This window comes from Electrona antarctica, assembly GCF_951216825.1.
Source record: "Electrona antarctica genome assembly, chromosome: 17".
Taxonomy (NCBI): Eukaryota; Metazoa; Chordata; class Actinopteri; order Myctophiformes; family Myctophidae; genus Electrona; species Electrona antarctica.
Window position 1 is genome coordinate 32,311,297 of NC_136798.1, and position 14,080 is coordinate 32,325,376.

The 14,080-nt window shown below is 41.8% G+C and overlaps 1 protein-coding gene across 1 annotated transcript in view; it reads right to left on the reverse strand.

Moving 5' to 3' along the window:
- LOC306940981 (uncharacterized protein) overlaps positions 1–14,080 on the reverse strand; it is a 121,102-nt gene that overhangs the window by 44,884 nt on the left and 62,138 nt on the right. Inside the window, exon 3 of the mRNA XM_079526284.1 lies at positions 12,390–12,558. Coding sequence (XP_079382410.1) covers positions 12,390–12,558 — 169 coding nt within the window. The remainder of the gene's footprint in view (positions 1–12,389; positions 12,559–14,080) is intronic.

A 14,080-nucleotide genomic window follows, 5' to 3' on the forward strand; every position in this document is an offset into this window, starting at 1 on the left:
ACATGGTCATGTAACCAGTAATTACTCAGAAAATACAAAGTTTTCCCCAGTAAGTACTAGGTAACCAAGTAATATCATGGCAACAAACCACGCTTTCTTTTACAGTCCAGTTCTACCGTAATTACTGTGTAAATACTGAAAGTACCAGGTAGTAATATGGAAACAAACCACGCTTTCTTTTACAGTCACAGTTCCACTTTAATTACTTAGTATATACTAGGTAAATACAAATCACACTTACTGGGTAAATAGCAGGTAATTACCGGTTAAATATGTTCTAGTTACTGGGTAAATGCCGAGTAATTACCAGGTAAAACATGGTAGTTATCAGGTTAATATCTGGTAATTACAATGTAAATAGTCATTAACACCCGCACGGCCACTGCACCAGTTGATTGATAAGGCATGAATCAATAATAAATACTCATAATTACATGGTAATTCCCGGGTAGTAGTTAAGAAAAGACATGATAATTACCTAGTACTTACTGGGTATATTTCCCTGTAGTTAACATGTAATGGACTGGGTAATACATGGTAGTTATCAGGTTAATATCTGGTAATTACAATGTAAATACCGTCATTAACAGCCTCACGGTCAACACTTGGCTCAATAATTCATGGGTAAATACCTGGTAGTCGTCAGTGAATTGTATAGTAAATACTAGGTAACTACATGGCCATTATCCAGTATTTACAGTGTAATTAACTGGTAACTACCTAGTATATAGGTTAAAATGTCCTGGTAGTTGGCAGGAAAATACATAAGGATTACCTAGTACTTACTGGGGAAAACCTTGTATTTTCTGAGTAATTACTGGTTACATGACCATGTAATTACCTGGCAAATACTAATAATCACTGGGTAGTAGTCAAGAAAATACTTGATAATTACCTAGTAATTACTGATTAGTTTTCATAGTAATTACTGGTTACATGACCATGTAAATACCTGTAATTACCTGGTAAATACTCATAATTACATGGTAGTTACTGGGTAGTAGTCAAGAAAATACTTGATAATTACCTAGTAATTACTGATTCGTTTTCATAGTAATTACTGGTTACATTACCATGTAATTACCTGGTAAATACTCATAATTACATGGTAATTACCGGGTAGTAGTCAAGAAAATACTTGATAATTACCTAGTAATTGTTGTGTTTATTACCCTGTAGTTACCATGTAATTACCTAGTAAATACCCAGTATTTACTCCTTACTACCTTGTAATAACCATGTAATTACCATGTAATTTCATGGTTATTACTGTACTGTAAAAGAAAGGGTTACCAGCCTACTTTGTATAATTCCTCCCCCTCTTCAGGTCCAAATTTGCATTTCCACTTTGTTTACAATGTCCGTAATTGTTGATTTTCCAAGCTGGCATGGAATGGAAACAAGCCTGGGTTTATCTAGCATCAGTATTATAATGACTCAAAGATAAAACAATTTGCATACACAGCGCCCCACCTCAGGACATTGTGGGACTGCAGCTAAAACAGAAGCCAGAAAGAAATGACATGTACTGGTTATAGAGTGGTGATTTAGGCTCAAACAATTAGAAATATGTTTGAGGGACATAAACAATATATTAAATATTATAAACAGTTTTAAAATGCATGTTGTAGTTCCTTTAAGATGGCAGCCGATATAGGCTACCGTGGTCAGTGGTCACATCGGTGTGTTTTTGAGATTTTCAAGTGGGGCCTGATCCAGGAAAGGCTGAGAACCACAGTCCTTTATGAGGATTACGCTCAATGTTCTTATAACTATCCCTGTAGCACATCCAACGGCATACAGTCATATATACAACTACTGACAGCTTTTGTTTTACATTCTCATTCTTTTCGCTGTGTTGGCCACTACTGATGCGGCAGCATTGCTAAATGTGAAAGCCGAGGATAAGTCTAAAGCCTAAAGCCCCTGCCCCCAAAACATCTTTAACGATGTCCCTAAACCTGTGAAGGCTGAAGATCTCTTTAAGACCCGAAAAGGTTGAAGATCTTCTTAAGACCAAAAAGGTTGAAGACATCCCAGAGGCTGAAGAGACTGAGGATTTTGATGAGGGTGATATGGAGGAGGATGAGGATGATATAGAAGATGATGCCATAGAAGATGCCAAAGCCATGGAAGATGCCAATGCCATGAAAGCCATGGAAGATGCTCATTGTCATTGGGAATTTGTCATTTGTGTAAGACGATGTTTTAACCAAGGACAGAAAGTCCACAAGACCTTTGTTGGACTGAAACGGTCCTTGTATTCAATGGACATTCCCATAGTATACAGCACATATACATAAACGTCCAAGTATTTTGTGACTTCAATTCATTAAAGCAGCAGGAGAAAAACTATGTTAAAGGGGATATTTCACTTTAATATAAAATAAACAATAAAAAAAACAATGTAACAAATAATCATTTCTAATTATGTAGCAAGGGCAAAAAGATATGACTGGATACACTCTTGACTAATGGTAATTTGTCATTAGCTCTGTATTCATGTGCTTCTTCCACAGCTCCAGAGGGAAACCCCAAAAAATGTGCGCACGCACGCACGCACGCACGCACGCAGGCACGCACGCACGCACGCACGCACGCATGTATGTGTGGTACAAAGCTGGCTTCACAGCGGCTCTGTGATGCGGTGAGAGTGGAACTCATACACGCTCACTGGGATCACAGTTGATGCAATGTCTGTGTGCAGAGAATGCAGACCCTGAGCAGGGGGCTTTGAATGCAATGGAAAGGCAAGGGCCATGTCCACCCTGTCGGACAGGAAACCTCCTATGTCCAAAAAACATTACTTCTCAGCAGTGGTGTAAAGTAACTAAGTACATTTACTCTACTTAAGCACAATGTTGAGGATTTTTCTTTTACTTTACTGGAGGATTTCCTATTTTCAGAGGCAAATGTTGCTGTGTGTCACTCCTCATCTATTTCTCTTCCCATTTCCTATCAAACTACTGTACTATCAATAAAGGCATGACAGCCAAATAAATAAATAGACCTATATATTTTTTTAAAGAGCACCTGTTCCGCAGCTGGGATTCATTTAAAGGTTTGGTGCCTTTTATTTTCTACAGGTTTTCACACCTCAAATGCACCCAAAAAAACCCTGAACTTTGAACATTCAGTGGATTTTCTGTGGTCAAGGGTTTTCTGAATAACTAGGCTCAAAAAGTGCTCCTTTTTGCCTGTGGACCATGCAACATCCACTAATCCCGGCCCCTGGGGCTCAGGGGTAGAGTGGCTGGATGGTAACCGCAAGGTTGCCAGTTCGAACCCGGGCTCCCCCAGAGTTAGACCCCATTTACACAGAGACGTTTCAAAAGATATCACAGAGTCGGTGTCAAAAAGTTGACCGTATACACTTAATCGAATCAATTAACCTATCTGTCTACACTACAACAACCAAAACTGCACACGGCCCTGAATGCGCCTGTAGTATATATGGCCAGAGTGTATAGGTGGTGCTGTAGCACTAGCTGGCACAAAGCCCCAAAAAGAGAGAAGTAGACATGATGCCAGTGTTGCCATGTCTGTTTATTATAAGCATCTTTGGGCTTCTTTTTTGGCTTGTTAAGTGTATAGTTGATTATTTGGTCTTGTTTCCTATGATTTTATTTTATTTTATTTAGCACATTATAAACACTAAATAATGAAACATACAAAAATACAGAAAAGGGAAAGTGCCTGGATGAGGCAGGCAAGTAGCCCAATGGGCTACCTATAGAGGCTACAAGATAGACTACAATAAAACATTTAGGACATGATTGTATAGATTTTCCTAAATAGGCTACAGATTGGACTATATAAAAATACAACAAAAGTATTCTAATTAAAAAATAGAACACTTGGTTATCTACAGTAAGAGAAAAGAGAAAAAATATATTTATTGTCATCTGGTCAATCAGAAGTTCGTTTTTTGTTCTGTTTAAAAAATATTCCACATTTGTCACTTTGTTTTCCATGATATATATTTTTAAATGTCAGATCAACAAGCTCACAACGCGTCGCATCACGACGCAAACTTGTAGAACTGCTATTCTCAAATAAGCTGGTTGCTTTTGGGGTTGTTTTCATAGACCTGGTTGCTTATTTCTCTCACACAGTCTGGCAACACTGCAACCGCTCCGATGTAAACAAAAACAGACAGGAGAATGCTATTCCCATGTCCACTTGTTGCCAACGGTGGTGGTGTGTAGGAGCAGTACATTTTGCTGTAAAAGCCCTAACTATTAACTATTTTCTGCAGGACAAATGCAACGCTGGGTGCTGCCATCTTTGTTTATTATTGTTCGGGGGTGGCGCATGCGTCTTAAAACACATGTGGGCTCTTGCGTCATCGGTTCAGGAAATATGCGGATTCGGACGTCCACACAGTGGCGCAAAAGTTGCGGTTTCATATTTACCCACTCTGGGACCCGGTTTCAAAAATGAACGGATTCATTCAACGTTTTGGTCGGCAGTGTGTAGATGAAAGGTCAAAACGTTAAAAAAGTTATGCGGTTTGACTGCGGATCGTCTCTGTGTAAACACCCTCTTAGTGTTGAAGTGTTCTTGAGCAAGATACTGATACTGAACCTCTAATTGGTATGATTGACAAGCTATATCCCTCAACAGTGACATCTGCTGGCAAATTGTTATTTTTTTCTTTGCAGTCTTCGGAGCACACAGATAAAACCCCAGACCACAGAAAATCCACTGAATTTTCAAAGTCCAGGTTGTTTGGGTGTAATTGAGGCCATACAACCTAAAAGAAAAACGAAAAGGAAACATCTAAGAAAAATGTATACATGATAGCTTTAACACCAGAAATGCCTGTCTAAATGTTTTGATTAATTGAATACACAGGATCCTATGCATAATGGACCACAATGGAAACGCTGTGTGTGTTATCCTGTTCAATCAATCAATAACATAGGATAAGCATCCATTTATGAAAATGATAAATCAATTAAACATGAAAAGATATGGAGATACAAGGTTTCTACCCGACAACAGTCATATGGTATGGTCCACAAGTCACAGGGATGCACTTATCTAGGGGTCGGAGTGGAAGGAGAATGCTAATGACACATTCTTTTTTCACATTATATAAAGCACGATTCCCCTTTATTCCCAAGCAATAGTGACCAGATTTCCTTTTAGAATGGCCAAACATCTGAACACTTGGAGAAATCAGTCAAGCAAAGAATTATCCAATCACCTTTAATCTATTATGGGAAGCCAGCCGGCCACAGCACTCCCATAGTGTCCTCAATCCTTCATCTCATCTATGGCTCGTCTCAGCATGTGTTGCCACATTTCCAAACAGAAATAAGCAACCAGGTCTATATAATAAGCAAGACCCAAAGAAGCGACGCTAGGCCAAGGCTATTTGACAATATCTGATCTACAAGCTTACAACGCGTCACATCCACACACTTTGTTTTTGTTTAATTCAAAACATTTAAACACAATTCGTGTCCAGTATGGGGTTTCCCTCCCTGCAACAAAGTACTAACCCAGCAGGTTGGCAGAGGGAGAGTAGCGCCCAGGACTATAGCTTAGCTTATTGGCACCGGTGAAAAAAAGTTGGTTACAAAATTGTGGGATAAAAATGTAGGAAAATAGTAAAAAAATATAAAGCTTAAACCTAAGATTTAGAAATAAGCCCCAAAAATAGTCAACTCACAACTAACAATATTTACAAGCAATCAAACAGAAAAACAAGCTCATAAGCAGACATGGCAACACTGGACTCAGGCTGAATCAGCCTTTTTGATGCCTGCTTGGCTTGGGTCTTGTACTGCACCAGGTGGGATGATTGTATAGGGAGTATACAGACGTATTCTTTATTCCGATTTGTTTGAGGGTGTCTTTATTGTGATGTTATTCCTCTGTAACCTTTACTGCTGTGCCGTCTCTGGTGCCTGAATTTCCCCATAAAGACGTCTACTGTATCCATCCATCAAAATCTGTTTCTCAACGTCAGATCCAGGGTAGAGAATCGTCCCTTATTTGGAAACAAAAAGACGTGTCCTTGATTAAACTGATAGGGGGGGGGGGGGGGGGGGGGGGGACTTTGTTCCTTATTTTTGGGAATTCATCAATCACACACATCTCGCGAGTTCAAACAGCTCATATAATTGAGGTTGTTAACCACTTAAACTAGACTTAGTGAACTGGACCTGATTTCTCTGCAGCTGGACCGCCTTTGTCGGTGTAAACAAATGGCGCCAATTTCACCGGTGCCTTCTATCTACATCAGCACGTTGGTTGTGAGCTTGTAGATCAGCTATTTCAAAATGTTTTTCAAAATAGTAAAACGAACTGTGAGCGGTGCAACTATACTTTTATTGCGACCGCAGGTCACGGTTAACTATGAAAGCGTGCATTTCCTGTCAGTTGTTTGGTTGGTTGGTCACCCCAGGCATGACCATGACATCACGTGACATCATTAGGGATGGAGATCCCTGAAGTATGGAGATCCCTGATGTCATCAATATTAAGCCCATATATGGAGATCCTGATGTCATCAATATTGGCCAGCAACTCTACATCTGAGCTCAAACCCTTAGATCTCCATATATGGAGCTGACCTGTTCTGACATCCCATATGTTGATCCTTCCCCATCCATCCTTCCTCTTCGATGTCTCCCTTTTGACTGATACCTGTCAATTTAAATTCTAACGCACTGCCCGAAAGTGAGTGAGTGCGCACATAAGGGTTTTAGTGACTCCTCATCAGGGTCAATAGGTCGTACTCCAAACACCCATAGGGACATATTACGGACAAAGGGACACACAAAGCTATTCATTAGAGATGGTGTTTTTTTCTCTCTCTCTCTCTCTCTCTCTCTCTCTCTCTCTCTCTCTCTCTCAGACAGAAGATAGTTTTATATCTAATGTATCTGCCAAGCGAATGTAATTGGACCATCCATCATTAATCGGTTTGTGGATTTGAAGTGGAAAAAGACACAACTTTTGCTCCGAGCAGCAAGTAGGCTAAAGCTTCCCCTGCCGCCACCAACCTAAACCACCGCTTCGTTCCTGTGCCTACATTTCCCATGAGCTCTTCCTGAATGATTCATCGAGGATAATTGGTCGCATTATATATGTATGGAAAATGTAAAATCTTACTTAGTATCTCTATTAGTGAAACATGAATAATTCAACGCCAGCACCAGACCTGGGGGAAGTTGGCTAGAATCAGGATTAGGGGTGACAGCTTTGCTGATTTATGAGTGTTGGGGTTAGGAGCAGAGTTTGTCGTGGCCTCTGCCCGTTTGGCTTATATATTCAGATTTCTTGCCGTGTGCCGAAAATAGTCGATATGCAAGCTCACAACGCAGCGCAGGTGCGACATGCTGTGAGCTTGCATATCAGCTATCTTCGGCGCACGACAATACGACGGACTACAAATTAGGCCTCAACTCGAGACGCGTCAAAACCGGAGGTAAAACGCGTGCTTGTACACTCGCCGGGGCACGCCTGCCCAACCCTCCTCTTATGGGAGGTCACAGCTTCATTAAGCTGTCCAGGATGAGTGGGGCGCGGTGGAGCGCTCCAAACAAGCTCGGGCCAATTATTGAGATTAATTTGATAACACCCTTTCCCCATGCTCGTTCTATTTGGAGCGTCTGTTTATGGTGGATTAAATGATGATGTATGGGGCGAGAATTAGCCCCGAGGCCAGGACGAGAGAGAGAGAGAGAGAGAGAGAGAGAGAGAGAGAGAGAGAGAGAGAGAGAGAGAGAGAGAGAGAGAGAGAGAGAGAGAGAGAGAGAGAGAGAGAGAGAACGAGGAATCATCACACTGATTTGTAGCTGAATGGAGTTGTCAAGGAATTCTGGATCAATCTGTAATTGATGAGGCAAACAGAGTCGGAGGCACTTCATTCGACCTGGTGGTGTCTTTAATACATGATATCATCGGGAGAAGTGCATTAAGACTCACATGGCAGTGGTAAAGTAGTTCTGCCACAAACACAGGGATCATCAGACTATCGTTAAACTCACTAAAAGAGAGAATCTGCGTGTGTCTTAGGGACCAGGCTGTGCCAAAAACAATAGACAATAGACCCTTAAAATGTGCCAAACATCAGAACATATTAGGCAAAAGCTGAAGATAATATAAAAGGTATAATTCTACAACAATTCTTCCTAAAGAGCTCAAGGCTGTCAGTTCTAATGAAAGAGACTGAACATCACCTGAGAAGCAGCCAACAGGGGGGCCTCAGACGATCACATTAAGTTCACGTCATCTGCACTGTGACCGGAGATTCTATCTGCTCATTTCTGGGGATCCCTGCTGCGTTTCCGACAGCCTCTTTCTCTGGCTGATGAGGAAATATGTCATTAACTGCTTAGCCACATGATCCCTATCATTCTTATGCTGGGCATGTCATAGGAAGGAGGATACAAAATAATATATGGCCTATTTTCGGTGAAGAGATTTTGTGTAGAGGGGGGAAATGACAGGACCAAGTATAGATCTGGGTGTGAAGTATAGGCTTAAGCCATATTCAAAATTGACCAAAAATATCAGTCATAATACTGACAAAATGTGTCAGTTGATGCGTTGCAATCTTGCAGATCTGTTATTTCTTTCTTTCTTCTTTTTTCCCCATCTACAGTATGTCTATGACATGCCCAAAATAGGGACGCCACATGGGTGGAGATAACAGTATGTTTTTGCCGTGTCAGTCTGTGTGTCTGACTGTGAAACTTTCGGCGTGAAACTTTGCCAGTAGGCGAAGGAATAAACTCCACCGCATGTTTAAAATCGGCCTCATTGGCACATTTTGCCCTAATACTCTTGGTCATTGAATCATGCAATCATTTTTCAGTTTTGGTGATTCATTCATAATGTATTTGTTATGTGTGGGTCCAGGGGGATTGATTCCTGACGAAGACCCGGAAGGGTCGAAACGTTGAATCCTCTAATTGCGACTGTAGGTCGCATTAACTATGAAACCTGCATTTCCGTGTGTCACGTCGCGCCATTGTGGTCACGGCTAGTGACATCACACCTCCATATATGGTCATGCCTCGTGACATCAGTCACATCACGCCTCCATATATGGTCACGCCTTGTGACATCACACCTCCATATATGGTCATGCCTCATGACACGTCACACCACCAAATTTGTCCATCTCCATATATGAAGATCACGACACTGACCTCATCTAACCTCATCTAGGGCGAGGTTGCTTCTCGCCCTCAGGGCGTCTTACTGGTAAACGTACTGGGAGCTTAACACTTATTGAAAAATTAGGATCTAATTCACGCCAGCATTTTTTTTATTTGAGCTCTTATTTTGAAAAGCCACCATTTCCGGTCCATGAGCAGTAGTCATAACCTTGGAATCTACACGGAGCTAGGCAGGCCTTGTTTACAATCTGAATCCAGACCGGAGCTCTGGAGAGCTCTACATCGTCAGATCTGTGCCGTCAAAGAAACGCTGTTTTTACCAAAATGCCATCTGGGACAAGGAATAGGAGATACAGGCGATTGAAAGAAATGGATAGAATGGATTCTTATGGCGACGACGATCTAAGATGGGCGATCCAGTGCTGTGCTAACAACACAGCTAGCTAACCGGCTAACGTGAGTAGCATTATGGCTCGAGCAATCGAACGCGCTATAAAAGCCCAATTGCCGAAGGCCGTCGGCAATGGCGTTAAGCGTCAGTATCAAAATTAGGCTTCAATTGACTTTAATCGTCGGCAATGGCGCTGAAAGTATTAAGAATATATGGTGTGCGGACATCCTTCCTTCCTTCTGGGTCCAGGGGGAGACACCAAATGTATCTTTTGGGTCTCAAGCTGAAAAAGTGTAGAACCTCAGTTCCAGAGATCCGGAATGACTACATTGGAGGATCGGCCCAGGTTAGAAAGTTGGGGAATATTAAAGAGAGGCGAGTTTCAGATAATTTGCCCATTTGCAAAATGAGGGATGAGGGGTAAATTGGGAGCAGAATGCTAAAAGATGGAAACTGTCAGGTAAGAGGAGAAGCGGAAGGCCAAATATACTGTATGCGGTGAGAGACAACATGCAGGTGACAGGAGTCACCGAGGAAGACGCAGGAACAAGAAGGAAACCAGACCCTGATGGGAATTAGCCGAAAGAGAGGTCTAGTGAGGAGGAAACTCTGACGTGCAGTAAACCAGTGTCCATGGAGATAGATCCTGCGAGCGCGCGTGCACACACACACACACACACACACACACACACACACACACACACACACACACACACACACACACACACACACACACACACACACACACACACACACACACACACACACACACACACACACACACACACACACACACTTTTTTTTACTATGTGGAGCACGTTGTTTTGTTGTCGTTTTCTTGTGTTGCCAAATTGGTTTTGGAGCGGCGGGTGAGAGCAGAGCACAGTTTATTGTTTAATAAACAATTGAAGTGAAGTTTTTTGCCTGCCTATCTGTTTGACTGACAGTTTTATTGATCTCTGAGATAACGTTGACTTGGAATGAAGTTGGTTCAATATTACAAAAAGAAAGAAAAGAGAATAGCTTGTATGTATAGTGAACTTCACCCACCTTACGTGTAATGTGATGTGACAATAAATATGGATTCTGATTCATTTTTTGACCCCAGGGATTAACTGGGGACAGGGAAGAACTCCTTATATGGTCAGCACACTCTATAGTAGGGAGGATTATCACAACAAAACAATAAGTGACATTTGAATTAAGTGAAATCACTCTCCATTCAGGAGAGAGAACTCATACAGGATAGAGGACAAACAAGTGGAACTGGAAGTGTTGAAACAAAACAAAATGAGCAGAACAAATTGGAAGTGGAACTCAACATTGAAGCTGATAAATTACCTCTGTGGGATTCTTGTCATACAAGCTCCATCACTCTCAGTTTCAAGAAAGGTGGAGAGAGATAGAGAAAGAAAGATACGGAATAACAGGTCTTTAAACAAGGTCACCCTGTATTCATATACACATAATATAGCTCTATAACTGCCCAAAGTAGGGATGTCAGGAGAGGAACGGGTTAATATGTATATGCCGGAATGTAAACAGCACCGGGGAGCAGTTTGGGTTGGCGCCCCGGCCTGTGTCTTCCGTGAGGAGACCCTGATGACCTTACGATACATCACTGAGGATACGTCCCAGGTACATCCATGCGATGTATAATGTATATACTGTATATATCTTTGTGTGTAACTGAGCACGGAATGTGATGTATGATGATGTATGATGATGTATGATGATGTATGATGATGTAGGATGATGTATGATGATGTATGATGATGTATGATGATGTAGGAATTGTCCTGTGTATTGGGAAATGAGAATGTACCGATATTGTAAATTAAAAGATAGCTCAGATCAGTATACAAGTTTGTATATTGCCATAATATTGTGTGGTTGACACAAAGGGCTACGGCACACCTGGACATGTCTCACGTCACACAGTTTAACGCCTGATATTCATTCAACAACAAGCTATGTCATTCAAAGCGCTTTACATAAAACCAACATAAAACACTACGGATTGAGACATTAAGATGCTGGTGCTCTTAATAGCCTAGTTAAGCCTAATTAATCGCTCGCCGAGAACAGCTGAGAATAGCAGCCCTACAAGCTCACGACGCGTTACATTCGCAACGCGTTGTGAGCTTGTAGGTCTGCTATTCTCGAGGCGCACAACACCGTGGCACGACGAAGTATGAATCAGTGTTTAGGACAGGTTAAATGCAGAGGAGGAATCTCCCCATGGGGATGAATAAAGTCTAACTAACTAAGGATGTTTGCATGAATGAACGGCTGGTGCAACAAATAAAGTGGCAACTGAATGTATTCCTCCTATAGCGGAAAATGAGAACATGCTATACAGATTATAAAGATTTGCAGCAATGGATAAAAAGGTCATATATTCAGGGAAGTTAAATGGCCTTCTAAAAACCAAACAAAACTAGGTACACACACAAGTCATTTTAAAAGTTGCATTCATTCTAATATAAAGTTGCATAGCTTTTTTTTTTTAAAGTGTAGTATATAGGGTTTTAAGCGTTTAAAAATGTTGGTTGAATTTATGCCAGGTCTTTCAAGGCTACCAGTACTAAATAATTTGTGTGTGGCACACTGACACAGTGTGCGTGCGTGCGTGCGTGCATGCGTGCGTGTGTGCGTGCGTGTGTGCGTGCGACAGAGAGGGAGAGAGCGAGCGGTACGATGAAGAGAGATTTGAAAAGAGATTGTGAAAATGTCGCGGGTGTAAATGTCAGGTATGGTGAGGTGGAGGGGGAGTCAAACGGAGGGGGATCAGGAGGTTGAGACCATAATTAGTCTGCAAGTCATTCGGAGCGGTCGCGTGTGATGTCACTGACCTTCCCATCCGGCGGCGTCTGCGATCAAGGACGTTGTTTTGCGGCAGCGGGGCAGGGGACTGGCGCGTCGCAACCTTCTGCTCTTTATCTGAGATGCCTTGTGTCCTCTTCTGTTCTGTGGCCGTTTTATGCTCTGGTGTCCAGACGCCACCTCACACTCTGGCTGGCCCTGTGGTGAAAAGTAACAGAGTAACAGAGATTTATTGAAGTACTTTACTTGAGTACAGTGTTGTTGTTCTACTGTAGGAGTAACTTCCATTTTCAGTAAATCACAAAAAAATGTTATTAAGCATACCCAAAAGTAACAGAATCCATTGAAAATGTTCTTCAACCATATACGGACCTATCCAATATTTGATTCATTGCAAACAGAACTAAGGAGCGAGCCCAACACAATGCCAAAAATGTTAAACTCTTCAGCAAGTGCACAGAGATTATGATGTTTCCTTCCCAGCTATGAGCAGAAGGTGGACATTTTGGATATGAAAATCTTGATGAATCTTGACAAATTTTGAAAACGCCTTTTTTATTGTATTGAGTTTTTAGGTTTTGAGTGGAAATTGCCAATCTACAAGCTCACAACGCGTCGACGTAGATCGGCAATTTGCACTATTTTAAAGAGTTTTAAAAAAAACAAAGGGATAAGGCATCGCACAAGACGGAGCCCTCAGTCTGCATTTCCCCAAAGGAATTATTATGCATTTAATTCAGCCTGACCAAAAGCAAGCATAAATCATATCCCTGCTGCACCGGACATACAAATCAATGACCATGGGAGAGGGGATATCATAAGCAGGGGCTTGGATTTACCCGCCATGTCCCCCATGAGCAAATCCAACCCAAATCCAACCCTGGGTGAGATCTGTTGTCATGCCGTTTTCCCTTCACCATGGGGGGAGACGGACAGCCTGACCGCTGAGAAGCCGTGCCTTGGAATCTCAAACACACATTCCCGCGTCCTGCTGACCGCACAGGCAACACTACCCAGCCGAGGCGGCAGACATGAACCGCATCAGATGAGACGGAGGAGGCCCGAGGAATTAAGCCATTGAAACCGGAAAAACGGCCATGTCAACCTCTTGGGATTTAAAACGGTGGTTCTCAAAACATAGCAAGCAGATCTACAAGCTTGTACATCTGTTACCTTAGAATATTTTTTTTAAAGATCTATAAAGTACTATGTTCGGAGCTTAAAGGGGAGGCGTCCAAAGGCGTCCCGTGGCATGGAATGAGTTAATAAAACATTAATTCGAGCTTCCGCTAAACAAATGGATCGCTAGCTCGTATAGCTGTGTGACACCTTCCGGATCAAACATAACAACAAGAGCTCTTCTAATCTGCTTATTTCGTCCATTTCTCTGGTCACCTACCGCCCCCTATGGTAACCGGCGTTAGTGTAAGAAATATTTTGAATAATTAAAAAATGTCTTAACACAAATCTTATCTTCTGGGGTCGCCTGTCACTAAACCTTTGGCGGCCAAATATATACAGTAAGATTTTGGGGGTCCTTGACACAAACAAGTGTGAGAACTCCTGATTTAGAAGGCATTTGTAGAACGGGCCTCAGGTCTTCATGGGTTAATCCATTGAGACCTGGAACGCATCCATGTCACGTTAGCGTTTAACCACATTAACCATTAACCCATTTTGGTGTTTTAAACATTATGTTATAATTTAGCTATTGAAAAAT